Here is a 12145-nt window from a genome sequence, read left to right on the forward strand (position 1 = left end):
GCTACAGCACTGCAAAGGTGAGCTCACGCAGAAGTTAAACTATTCAAGAGATGAAGAGAAAATGTTGCTGCTTGTTTAGCCTTCAGCTAGCCGTAGCCGCAGCAGTGAGTCATTTGGCTGCGGTTAGCAAACTATTAGCAACATTTTCCCTCATCTCTGAAACACTTGGCAATGCTTCTCCCACAAAAATGGTAAATGATGATAATTATTTCTCATGCAGCTCAAAATACCTTACAAAATAGATGCGAGAAGTTAAATGATATAATAAATATTAAAAGTTAAATAATAGAAACAAACAAATCCCCTGAATATTTGTCTCTACATGGCAAATGATGGGTTCATAAATATAAATGTATTATTAATGTGAAACAACAGTGAAAATTTCAGTAACAGAGATTTAAGGATCTGTTTTTCTCTCCTGTCACTTTAATTTCTTTGGGACTATTACACAAAAAAGGTGACAGTTTATTAGCATAACTAACCAGTTGTGCTCTCCTCTAACTAATTAGTGGAATGCCATCTCACTCAATTAGTGAAGTTGCCCAATAATGTGCTTAATATTCTGATCTCTTCCCCCAGGGATTTGCTGACAGCCCTCATTACGGCGATCATTTGAGTGACAGTCGATTAGTGTCCCATGAAGGATTGTCCCCAACACCTTTCATGAACTCGAACATAATGGGTAAGTAAGTGATTCTCTTCAACCCACCCCTCACATGCCCTTTGGTAGTGGAAAGACATCCTGTTTGAAAATTGCCTGATTGAGGTTAAGGCACATCATGCATCTGGAGGTAGCAGTACTGAAAGGCTTGCCAGGCTGCAGGGCAATTTTGTTTCCATCTCCTGCTGTCTTTATTTTCTCCCTTAATCCCCCTCCCCTCTCTCAGTATCTCCCTCTTTCTCCTCCTGTGATGACCCTCCCCCAGGCTAGAAATCACGCCATCAGTATAGCTTTCCGTCATAAGAAGCCGTCTCCTAGACATCAAAACCGCCCTCAGCAACTTCACTTGGCGGCATGGTAGTGATTTAAGGGTGCAAGGTTAAACAGACTGTTGTAGAGAAGACCTTCTCACATAAAAATCTAATGTTCGAATTTATTGTAGATTATTTAATGATCAACATTTCTTGCTTGTCCTTATTTTTTCCCCCGATTGAACCACCTGTTGGTTTCCTGATATAAATAGGAAAATGTCTTTATCAGAATTGTAAATTTCATTTTCAGAGCAGAGCAGCAGGGATTCCATTTTATTGTAGAGTTTCTTAGATAAGTCAAATGTTATTAGTTGTAAGTGTAATTTAACCCTATTCCTAATATAAAAGTGCATTTTTTTTCTTTCTTGCCAGACATAATGATTCTGGAGTTGTCAGTGTTTAGGCTCGGTCTCTCTTTTCGTTATTGTATGTTTGGTCAAGTTAAATTCTTCTGTCACTTTGAGTTGAAGAAGCCACATTTTTTTAGCCATTTATCCGTTACTTTTTAAGCATCTATTTTGACTTCTCTAGTCGCTTGGGATCTAGTTTTCACACACGCTCATTTAGAACATGTGGTGTTCGGGTGTCACAACTGACTCAGGTTGGTGGAGGTGTGGCTGCTGGTTGTTTATTGGCTATTGTGACAATAAATACACAAAAGATTGCCTATTCGTGTGTTTATATTCCTTCTTAACACGTGGATTTTTTATATTTGTATCAAATTATAATTTCTGTTTTGATAATGATCACAAAAATACCGGTGTTTGCAGCTACATACAGTACTCTATTTCTGTTATCTAATATTAACAATTAAAAGCTGTGTGTTATCCATCTCTTTGGCCTGTCATCATTGGGATGTGAAATCACTTGACAGTTTTATAGCTAACTACATCTCAGCTCATTATGTAATGACCCTAGAGATTAGTTCGCAAATGGTTGCTGCTGAATTGAAACTAAATGTTATCTTTCTTGTAATTGATCACATGACTGTTTTAGACACACACGCACACACTGCGTATATCTCCCCTTTTCAACTGCGTCTCTAATTATACTTAACAGCTGCAGAATATGGATGTGATCTTTTGCAGCGTGATTGTAAACTTGGAATTGCCTGAGGTATCTTAGGCTTGGTATTCAAGATGGTCCTATTAAATTGTCTTTCCCCAGTAATATCTGGGATTTTTATATAGATTTATGGAGTTTTCAGCACCCTCATGTATCATGTCTGAAGTGTTATTCTTCATCAATAAACTTTAATTCATCTTGCAGTAGTGATTGAAATTGTTGCATCCAGTCAGTCAGTTCAGTTTCTGAACTTGTGAATGGATTGTTTAGCATCTCTGGTTGTTGTTACACAGCACACATTTCATTGTGGATGAGATGTTAGTGGGGTTTTTTTTCTGAGGCTGTGTGTGTTGGACAATAAAATATTTGCAAGTGTACTGGTAGATTATCAGGGTTTCCTGGCTCAAAATGAGGCGGAGTTGGTACCATCCTGGTGCACACCTGTGTGTACGTACCGTGGCAGCATGTCTTCAAATGGCTCAAGCAAACACTTGAACACAATTAACCTATATACTTAACATATTGAAAAACAAATAAATTCTGCTGAAAAATATAGTATTTACTATAATATTTACGTTATTTCTTTACATTTCACTAGTGTAAACAGACACACACTGGCGTTGTAGTTCAGGCACACATGTAGAGGCGCATGGAGCGACTGGGAAATTAACTTTTGTTTTATTTAGGGATTTATTTATTTTTTAAATAAAATGATTGTTTTCACGATACGACTTCCTGGTATTTTACCGCCTCACATATGTTCAGCCCCTTAATGTTATTAACACAGTGCTTTTTTGTAGCCTGAATCCATTTGAATTAGTAGATGCTCTCAAGTGTTGGCGAGTGAAAGTGATCCCAGTGGGTTAAGGGTTCTGGATACTGTAATTAACTATTACGACGCTTACATATCAAGCCAACTTCAAAATAATACAGCTGCAACCTGATCAAATGTTTTGCACCATATGTCACCTCACTTCTTTTTTGAAAAGTTGCATTTGAGCACATTGCAAAGACTACGGTTCTCTACCTGCGTGAGAAGACAGAATTTGTTTCTAGCCTGTATTCATAAATTTAATTTAAAAAGACCCAGGATTGCAGAAAGAAAGATAAACAAATCTAGCCCACCAGTTTTATAACTGTAAATTATGTTTAAATGTAAGCATTGAATGCCAATTTGGCACATGTTTGATGAAACTGTGAGAGTGGTAATGTAGTGGCCGACACCCAGCTTGGTGTGACAGGGCCCTTAGGACCTCTTCATGTTAACTGCCAACTATTCAATGTATTGTTCCTGATGGCAAGTAGCCAATTCATAACCTTAATGTCTTTCTATGTTTGCATGGTTTAGTTTATCACCACAGTAGATCTAAACTGTGATTTGTATTTAAAGAAATCCAATGCTGATTAGAAATTTTCTTTGGGACAAAATGGTGAAGTCAATCATTCCTCATTTTAGTGAAGTCATTTATCTCCTGATCATCAAATAATACTGCTACTTGGCCAAATAGCTTCAAGATTAAATTCAATTTGATTATAAGATGTTTTTATTGAACTTTATTCTTGAGATCCAATTTGAAGATGGACCGCTGTGAAAGTCTGTGCTGCTTCTAACATGTGCCCACCAAATGTCAAAACAATAGTAATAATGTAGATCAAAGAAACCAGAGACAAACAATAAGTAACTTTGTATTATGTAGTGTTCTGATCTTGTACCGCATGTTATGATTTGCATCTGGTTGAAATTTGGTGTTCTCTTGAAACACTGGACCAAAAGTGGACCTCTGTACTGCTAAAGCTCGCATAATACCTGATCAGAAAAACACTGGACAATATCAATAGGCTGCTCTGTGTGTAGCCTTGTGCTAATGCACAGCTAATTATTTTTGTTTTGTTTATGTATACAGTATGTTGTTTGAGTAGTGAAGTTGTGTATATGCATTAATTAATACTGTCAGTATTTTTGAGTGTGCTCAAAATGATGTGACTCACTCACACGGGACAATGAAAAACCTGAATCACATCAGTGTGTATTTAGCTATAGTACAGACATATTATCAGAAAAGCCAGCTATTGCTTCTATGGATTTGAAGGGGTTATAAAGTCATAACACTGCTTATAGATTGCTGACAAAGGGGGCTCACAATAAAAGAGTGAGAGGCTTTGAAGCTGGATGAGGTTTTGGGTGAATGCTGGGAAACCACTGATTGCTTAAGGGTGACACTGTTCTCACCAGGGGCCGACTCCCATGTTAGTACAGATCAGCCGGTCTGGGCCTCACGTGCATCTTAGCCCCTCCCTCTTGTGGCACAATCCTCTTACCAACCCGCAGGTCATCCACTGCATGCTGGCGGACAGGTGGCAGCCACATTGTTCCTGCTTATTATAGGGCACTCTGGAACATATTTGCAGTCTCAGCCATGTGCGTTCCACTGACTCAACCACTCATTAGGGCTGCACGATATTAGGAAAAATATGCGAAAACGCACACTCTACTTGTGCAAAGACAGACTCAGGTAGAACAGAGAAATAGGCAAATAGCCGCCTTCTGTTCACCTCAATTCAGTGCGAGCGAAGGGGCGTTTAAAACGTTATCTTACGGTGGCAAATCAAATTATTTTACAAAGTTGCATCCTCAACCACTACCAAAGATATATGCGTGGTTGACCCCACCTCGCACTGCCCACATTCAGCAAAATAGTCACTGACAAATCATTCAAAGAGGTAGAAAGACAATCAAGAACTTCCACAAATAGATGTACATTCTTAATAATGACAAGCAATAGGTGGGATAATGACTTTGATCAGAGAGATTTATTTTCATCACAGAACAGCTCGGCTTCGTCTGCTCCTCTAAAACATCCACACCAGCTGAAATAATACTACAATTGTACTATATTGTATAAATATTGTAGTGTGATTGTGAAAGAGCATAGTTTCACTGAAGTATCTCTACATAATTGTTGTACTTCAATGATGAGCTGGAAATTTAAATTCTCATTATATTGTTAGATATTGTTCTTAATGACATTCACATTCACGAATGACTTGCAACCCTGATTGGGTCAGACTCTAAGACAATCCTCCAACTGTTCTAGGATTACACATTTATCTTTAAAATGTACATAGTTGTTTGTTCTTACCAATAGTTTCATGTTAATGTGCAGCTGGAGACTTCAATGGCTGTATTTCACTGAACGTCTCTGTAGGTAGTAATGCTTGACTTCTGCAGGTCTTTTAGGGTTGTTTCTCATTCTGTTGTTCTAATTGTGTAGCCACAGGGATAACCAACAGTTCATAGACCTGAAAAGGAATAGATAGATCTAATTACCTTCACAATTTTTTTCTTGTGGTGTTAGCTTGATGAGGAGAAGCCAGTGGGGGAGGTTGATTTCAAGCAATCTGGGCAATTAACACAGGCGATGAGCTTAAAGAGCTGAACTCTGCTCTTCTACTCCTCTACTCCTATTATGACTGGATGTGGATTTGTGTGTGTGTGTGTGTGTGTGTGTGTGTGTGTGTGTGTGTGTGTGTGTGTGTGTGTGTGTGTGTGTGTGTGTGTGTGTGTGTGTTCGCTGCATTTTTGTCATTATTTACTTAATGGATTGATATTGTTTTTCACCAAGCCTAGAAAGCCTTTTGATTCTCAGGCCTACCCTCAGACGATGCTTTTAAAGTTGCTGCGCTATTAAGCAAGACAGGGTTGAATTAGCTTTTCACAGCTGTCATTAGTCACAGTTTGTGGCCTTTTGTCGTAATAAGTAGGGAAAAGTCTTAATGGGAGATTAAAAGACCCATTATACCCATTATTGTCTGATTTGATTTATATTTTAAGTCAAAAATGACTTTTATTTATATGCTGACGTGTTTCAAGTCACCCTAGCGTAACAGGCTCACTCTCTGTATACTGCAAACTAGTCTTCCCTTCAACACAAACATACAATTTCTAAGTCCTCATAAAGAGATAAAGCCTCGGTCTCTTGTCTATAACATGCCCTCTAACATGCTCTTGTTTATTGTGATGAATTGTGATTGATGATAAATTACTCTAAGCCCTGTATACCTTTCAAGATTTTTTTTATTTAATTAAATAAATACAAACAGATGGCTTCACGTTGTTTCTTACTTCTTCTGTGGGGACGACTGCTTGGTCATCAGTTCTTTCCAGCCATGTGCCTGAGGGCATGATATCACAACTGCTGAGTCGTACTTTCATCCTCACGTTTCTCTGGTGTGCTTCATACATATTAATCATACAGCTTTAGCCCTGCATGAAAACTAATCAGCTTAACGCTCTCACCAACACACACATGCAGCCGCATGCATCCTGCTCCCAGTCCGTCGGCATTCGCATGTGGCCATAATGTGACTACCTGTGTTTGTGTCTCACCCACCGCTGTAGATCACCTTTCACTGGGTGTTGCAGGAGCCTGTGACCCAAAGCCGACAGTAAAATATCACCAGCTTTAAAGACTCCACATGCTAGTTATACAGAACATTAAAAGTCACAATGGACTACTTTCTGTTATTGTTATATAACTGCTGCATTGCTGTGGTCTCAAATCCCATCAGTCAGGTGGGGTTTTTTGTTGCCATGGAGCTAATTTATTCAATAAAAAAAAAGTCTAGACAGCTCAGTACTGATGTTGCAATTATAATACATTACTGATAAGCTCCTTGTGTTTTATTATAATGTACTTCAGACTTCATTCTACCTCAGAGCTCAGTCTCATGAGGGCCTCATCGGAAAATAAAGTTGAAATTAAAATAATACAATTATTTGTTTGATGGAAGAAACAGAGATTTGTCTCATGTGACCAAATAAAGGATCCACAACCTGTGTTTATATTGCATTGTTCCACTCTTTTCTTGCAAAACAAGCACTGTGTAGCATTCAAGGGCTAGAATTGGACAGGCGTCCGTGCTTACCGAGGTACCGGTAGCCTGATCTGTTCAGGTTCTATATCATGACCAATGAGCTATCCTGACCCCAGCTACTAGAAGTCAATGCCTAACCTTAAACATTAGTTTAGGTGTTAAAATGACTGGCATGCAACCTTTTAGGAGCATATGTTGCTTTGTATCTTCACTTAACTCAGATAACTTGACTGTTTAATGTTTGCTTATTTCTTTCATGGCAGTCCTTTATTATTGTTTTACTCTCAGTATGCCCCAGCCAACATTTTAGTTGTAATATGATGATTTTGCAAATACCTCATATCCATATTATTTGCCTGGATTTGATATCACGGATGTCATAAAATGGTAATGATATGTTGTGTATTTGTCTCTGCTCTCTAGGTAGTTTAAAGCCATAATGCATGCTGGTAAAGGGAGCGTAATAATACCCTGCTGGAACCTAAAATTTGCATCATATTAGCATTCAGTAAGCGTTTGATGGTGCAGTTGATTTCTCTCCTCGTTTGCAAACTGTGTAAAGAAAAATATTCTGTCTTTTGTTTGTTTTGTTTCTTTTTAAACTTTGTGGAGTTGTTTCGGTGACTTTGCATTTTTTTAAGATACAAAAAAAGGCATCATACAATCATGCTACATTTGGTAGTCTTTGCACTAGAATATAATTAATCTCTTTCAGTCTTTTCCCTTTTCATTTCTAATTGTTCCTCAAGGCTTTTGGTGAAGCGTCAAATCCCACATCACATTGGTATCCCAAGTGTGTTTTTACTGGGGCAGGTGTCATATGCTAATGCTCCGTCCCATGAGAGACCCCTCTCAGACCCAGGCTGTGATTGTGGCCAGGTGCTGTTCAGGTGTGCACTCAGTTTTCTAGTGGTGGGTCACAGGTGCTGCCAATGCTGCTCCCTCTCCCCACTGTCATTCACACCAGTACACACACACACACACACACACACACACACACACACACACACACACACACACACACACACACACACACACACACACACACACACACACACACACACACAGCTTGATAGTGCACTAACTACTTTTTGCACATTCACTTTATCAAAAAGTGATAAATGCAAAATGTATATATGTACTGTATACAGTATATGAACAGAACAGAGAGCACAGAGCCATAGAGGAGGAGATGTTCAGCACAGTTTAGTGGATGGAGCCGGTCATTATGCAGAGCTGCAGGGTGTGCTTATCTATTACCGCGGTCAGTAGAGCATGAAGAGCTGAAGACGAGCTGAAAGGGTGCAAATCCCTATTCTCCATCCACACGCCGCCCACATCTCCCCACACATCCCCGCCCTCTTGCTTTTTTCAGCCCTGCCCCGCCCTGGCCTTGCCTTCCCGTGCCCCGGCCCCCAGCATGAGACTGGCGAGGCTGCCCAGCTGCAGGGGATCAGCTGTAGTCCCAATAGGCCTGGAGGGCTGTCTCTCCAAAGAGGAAGGAAGAGCCTGGCTCAGGCCAAGATATGATGACACAACAAGTCATCATGTACCATAATTGTATTTAGAATCAGGTATCCTTGTGTAGCTTGTTTGACTGCATTTTATGAAAGAATGCTTATTATGTGTATTGATTTATTTTATGGTCCAGGATAAGTTACTTGTGGATAATCGTGTACACGCGCATCTGCAGATGTTTGCACATCAAAAAGAGAGACCATTCTGACTTTCAAAAAATATGTTGTGCTGAAAATACACATTTTTGAGTAATGATTAAAAGAAGTTAAGATAAATCCATATTCTTTAGCAAAGACCCATTGTGCTTGTTGGCCTACTTGTATATCCCACATCTCGCTCTCTTTTCCACTCTCTCCCTTTCTTTCTCCCCTCCCCCCTTTCTCTCACCTCATGCTGCCTGCAGCTGATGCCAAGAAGAATGTTAGAGATTATTTTAATACAAGTGCGAAGCTAAAAGGGAAAAGATTCATTCAGAAGAATTACTGTTAGTGGAACAATTAAAGTCTGCTGACTTCAGCGCTTGGTGCTGCCATTGCCGACAGTTTTGAATATGTACTCTTTGCGCAACTCCGATATACACATAAAAAAAGCCAGTGACCATTGAATTTGAACATTTTCTGTCTCCTTTGCAGAAAAGCAGTACTTACTGTATAGTATTGTAAACACAAACCATGCCAGTAAATATGTGACTCATCTATTAAATTGGATGGCTGAACACATTTTTCAAATGATCTCTATACATAGCAATGGTATTTTAACGTTGATACATTTTGTAGTGTTGGCACTGACTTTAATACCTTTGGAATTGCCAGATGTTGTCTTGAGAGCATTAAAGCTAAACAACAGTTGTTTTCAATTGAGACAAATCTGAATAAATAGCTGTGTCTGTATACACTATATGTTACTGTACACACCTGTTGCACATATCTAAGGCATATCTATGGGTCATTCATAGGTTGTTTATCCTCAATCCTCTTATAGATTTGTGTTGTTGGCCTTTGTGTAAATAAAAAAACAAACTCATTGAAAAATCACTGTGTTTGTGGCTGTGTCAACGTGAGACACAGGGCAAAAGCATTAGTGGGGGTCTGCTTGCATGTGTCACAAATACCAACTTCATGACTCATTTATTTTGTAATGGCCTTGGTGTGAACCCAGGTTGAACACAGATCATTCCTTTCTTTCTTTTTCTTGAAACTGAGTAACTTTACTACTACAACATGGAGAATGCATGAAATTGATCCCATAGTCCGGGACAATCTCTGGAACATGAACAAGTCAGGTTTTAGGGGAACTTTGTAAAGTTTCTCTCACCAAAAGCATCGACTTTGAAAACACATCAAAGGTTGAGTTCTTTGTTGAGATGAGCATCAGAAAACCTGGCCAACAGTTGCTGTTTAATTGTCATGCCCACCACTCCTAACCCCCGCCTCCATTTTTACCAAAGTCACAACTGCTCTCCCAGGCGTCCTGTGTCCATGCTGGGTGTGCTGGCAAACAAAACCCTAGATAATGTTACACTCCTTTTTTGTTGGACTGTAGTGGTTTGTGGTTGGTTAATAAAACGCAGACATTTGTTTCGCCTTTACTCCCACTTGACAATGCCTGGCACAGCCTTGAGAGTGTGAGGTGTGGGAAGTGTAGAGAGAAGCACGGCTCTGTGAGACTTTTTCTTCACAGTCAGGAATATGGGGGTGGGAAGGTACATCTCTTTTTTGTCAACTTAAAATCAACAAAACTCTTTTAAATGGCTGCTATGGTTTTTGCCCTCATACAATGCCATCCCCACTGAAAGCACTCATCAAAAGATTTATCCCCTTCAGGCTGTTTTGATGTTTTATTTAATGCAGGCCCTTCATGTACTTAAAGGGTTTGCATGGGGCTTTTGTGTAAGGAAATATGCCCACAGTGCTTGGAGCTGGATCAGCATTCCTAGCCCATGCGTGTATCCTTTTCTTGTCCTTCACCTCTGTTGTTTCGCTGTTCAACAGTTGTTTGGCTTCTATTACCGAACACACAACGACACTTTGATGTCACACACTGACTTGATTCCAATATCCGACTGGGGACATTTCTTCAGCTTGTTAAATGTGCTCTTGTTTCCAGCCTTCTTTCATTGTGAGAGGGCCAGTGCTGGTGAGCTCACATGTGAATGTGTCATGCAGGGGTGGGAGCACGTTGGCCCTGTCGAAGCGGCATCCATTACAGTGTTGGTGCCCACATGGTGGGAGACGTTATTAGGTAGCTCATCGCCTTCCTCCTCAGAGAGAATGGATGTGTGATTATGAAGTCATCAGCCATGAACCACTGAGGCTGCGGAGGAGCACCCCTCCTCGTGGGTCCTCAGGGTGCCATTGATTGGTGACCATGTGTTTGTGCCTGATAGACTGTGAAATGGTGTGTTGCTGCACGGCTGTGTCACACCTGCGTCCCACCAAGGTGATTGATTGGTTTGGTCATGTGGAATGTTCCCATCTGGTCTGCAGTAATGCATTTTTTTTTTCTCATTCGTGAATAACAAGTGCTGGCAGGAGAATAGTTGGGCTCGGAAAAAGGCAAAGGCCAAGCGAAAACATTTTCCCCTTTACACCTCCCCCTCTTTCCTTTTACCGACTTAAAAAAAAAATTTCAAACAGACCAAGCCATGGCACCTGATTATCCCGGGAGGGGATAAATACAATCAGGGAATCCACATCTCCTCTCTCACCAAGAGATGGATTTAAGGAAAAAAATAAAAACTGTTTAGCTAGTGCGAAGGGCAGCAGCTCCAGATTTTGAAAGTTTTACTTCAGGGCTAAAGAATGTGCAGTAAAGTCTTTAATATCTTTGATCCCTTTCCAGATTTTTAGTCTAATTTAAAAGCAATGGTGGTAAGCTTTTCCTCCCCCCAAGCCTAATGTGTTATTTTGTTTCTCACTCCTGCATTCCTCCTGGTTTGATTTCTCTTAATCATGGTCCTTCTACTTTAATTGATCTATTCATTCCACCTAATGGCTAATTACACATCAGGCTGCATGAGCAGATGCATTTATCATCATAGAACGTAATAATCAGTGACATTTCAACAACGAAAAAAATAAATATGCAAATAAGAACTCATTAACATTTGCTCTTGCTGTTTTGAATAATGTCACTGCTGACAAGGCTGTACGCTGAAATTAATGTCAAGCTCAGGGCAGAGGAGACATGTTTTCTCAGTGTTTTGTGGCTCCATCATGTATCTCTGTCCTACTGTTGTTACTGCGGATGGGCTGTAGACATTCTCCCCCAGCTAGGGAGGGAGGAAGCTGATGGTGGTACACTACCTCCCCTCCCTTTTTCCTTATCCACTCTGACCTAAACTCTAACCAAGCCAGCTTTTGTTTACTGTCAAACAGAACCTGGTGGAAGCATCAAACAGCTTTGTCAAGATGGATGTACACAAACTCTTGAAAAAAGGAATCAAAAAGAGGCCTTTTAAAAAGGTATGAGGCAAAAGTGAGTGAGTGTACATCTGATTTGTCGTTGTGCCATCTCTTGTTGCCAGAGGAATGTATTAGTAACCATGGAGCCTGTCTAGCTTTACTCCTAAGAAGTAAACATGACTTTATGTAGGGTAGAGTATCCTGTTTGTGATTTGATTATCCCAGAATCAGGGCCTTGTATTCCCTCCTTTTCATGGAAATCAACAGAAAAACCACACAAAGCTGTATGACCTGTATATAAGTCTTTAATA

General features: G+C 40.0%; 1 protein-coding gene across 2 annotated transcripts in view; it reads left to right on the plus strand.

The window, feature by feature from the left end:
- The window catches only part of tcf12 (transcription factor 12), a 72222-nt gene that overhangs the window by 18162 nt on the left and 41915 nt on the right, over positions 1-12145 (plus strand). The window contains exon 5 of one of the 2 annotated variants that reach the window (XM_054610472.1): positions 580-682. In XM_054610472.1, the coding sequence (XP_054466447.1) occupies positions 580-682 (103 nt within the window). Of the gene's footprint in view, positions 1-579; positions 683-12145 lie in introns of those variants that run through there. The other variant, XM_054610463.1, reaches the window with a different exon arrangement.

This window comes from Anoplopoma fimbria, chromosome 2, assembly GCF_027596085.1.
Source record: "Anoplopoma fimbria isolate UVic2021 breed Golden Eagle Sablefish chromosome 2, Afim_UVic_2022, whole genome shotgun sequence".
Taxonomy (NCBI): domain Eukaryota; kingdom Metazoa; phylum Chordata; class Actinopteri; order Perciformes; family Anoplopomatidae; genus Anoplopoma; species Anoplopoma fimbria.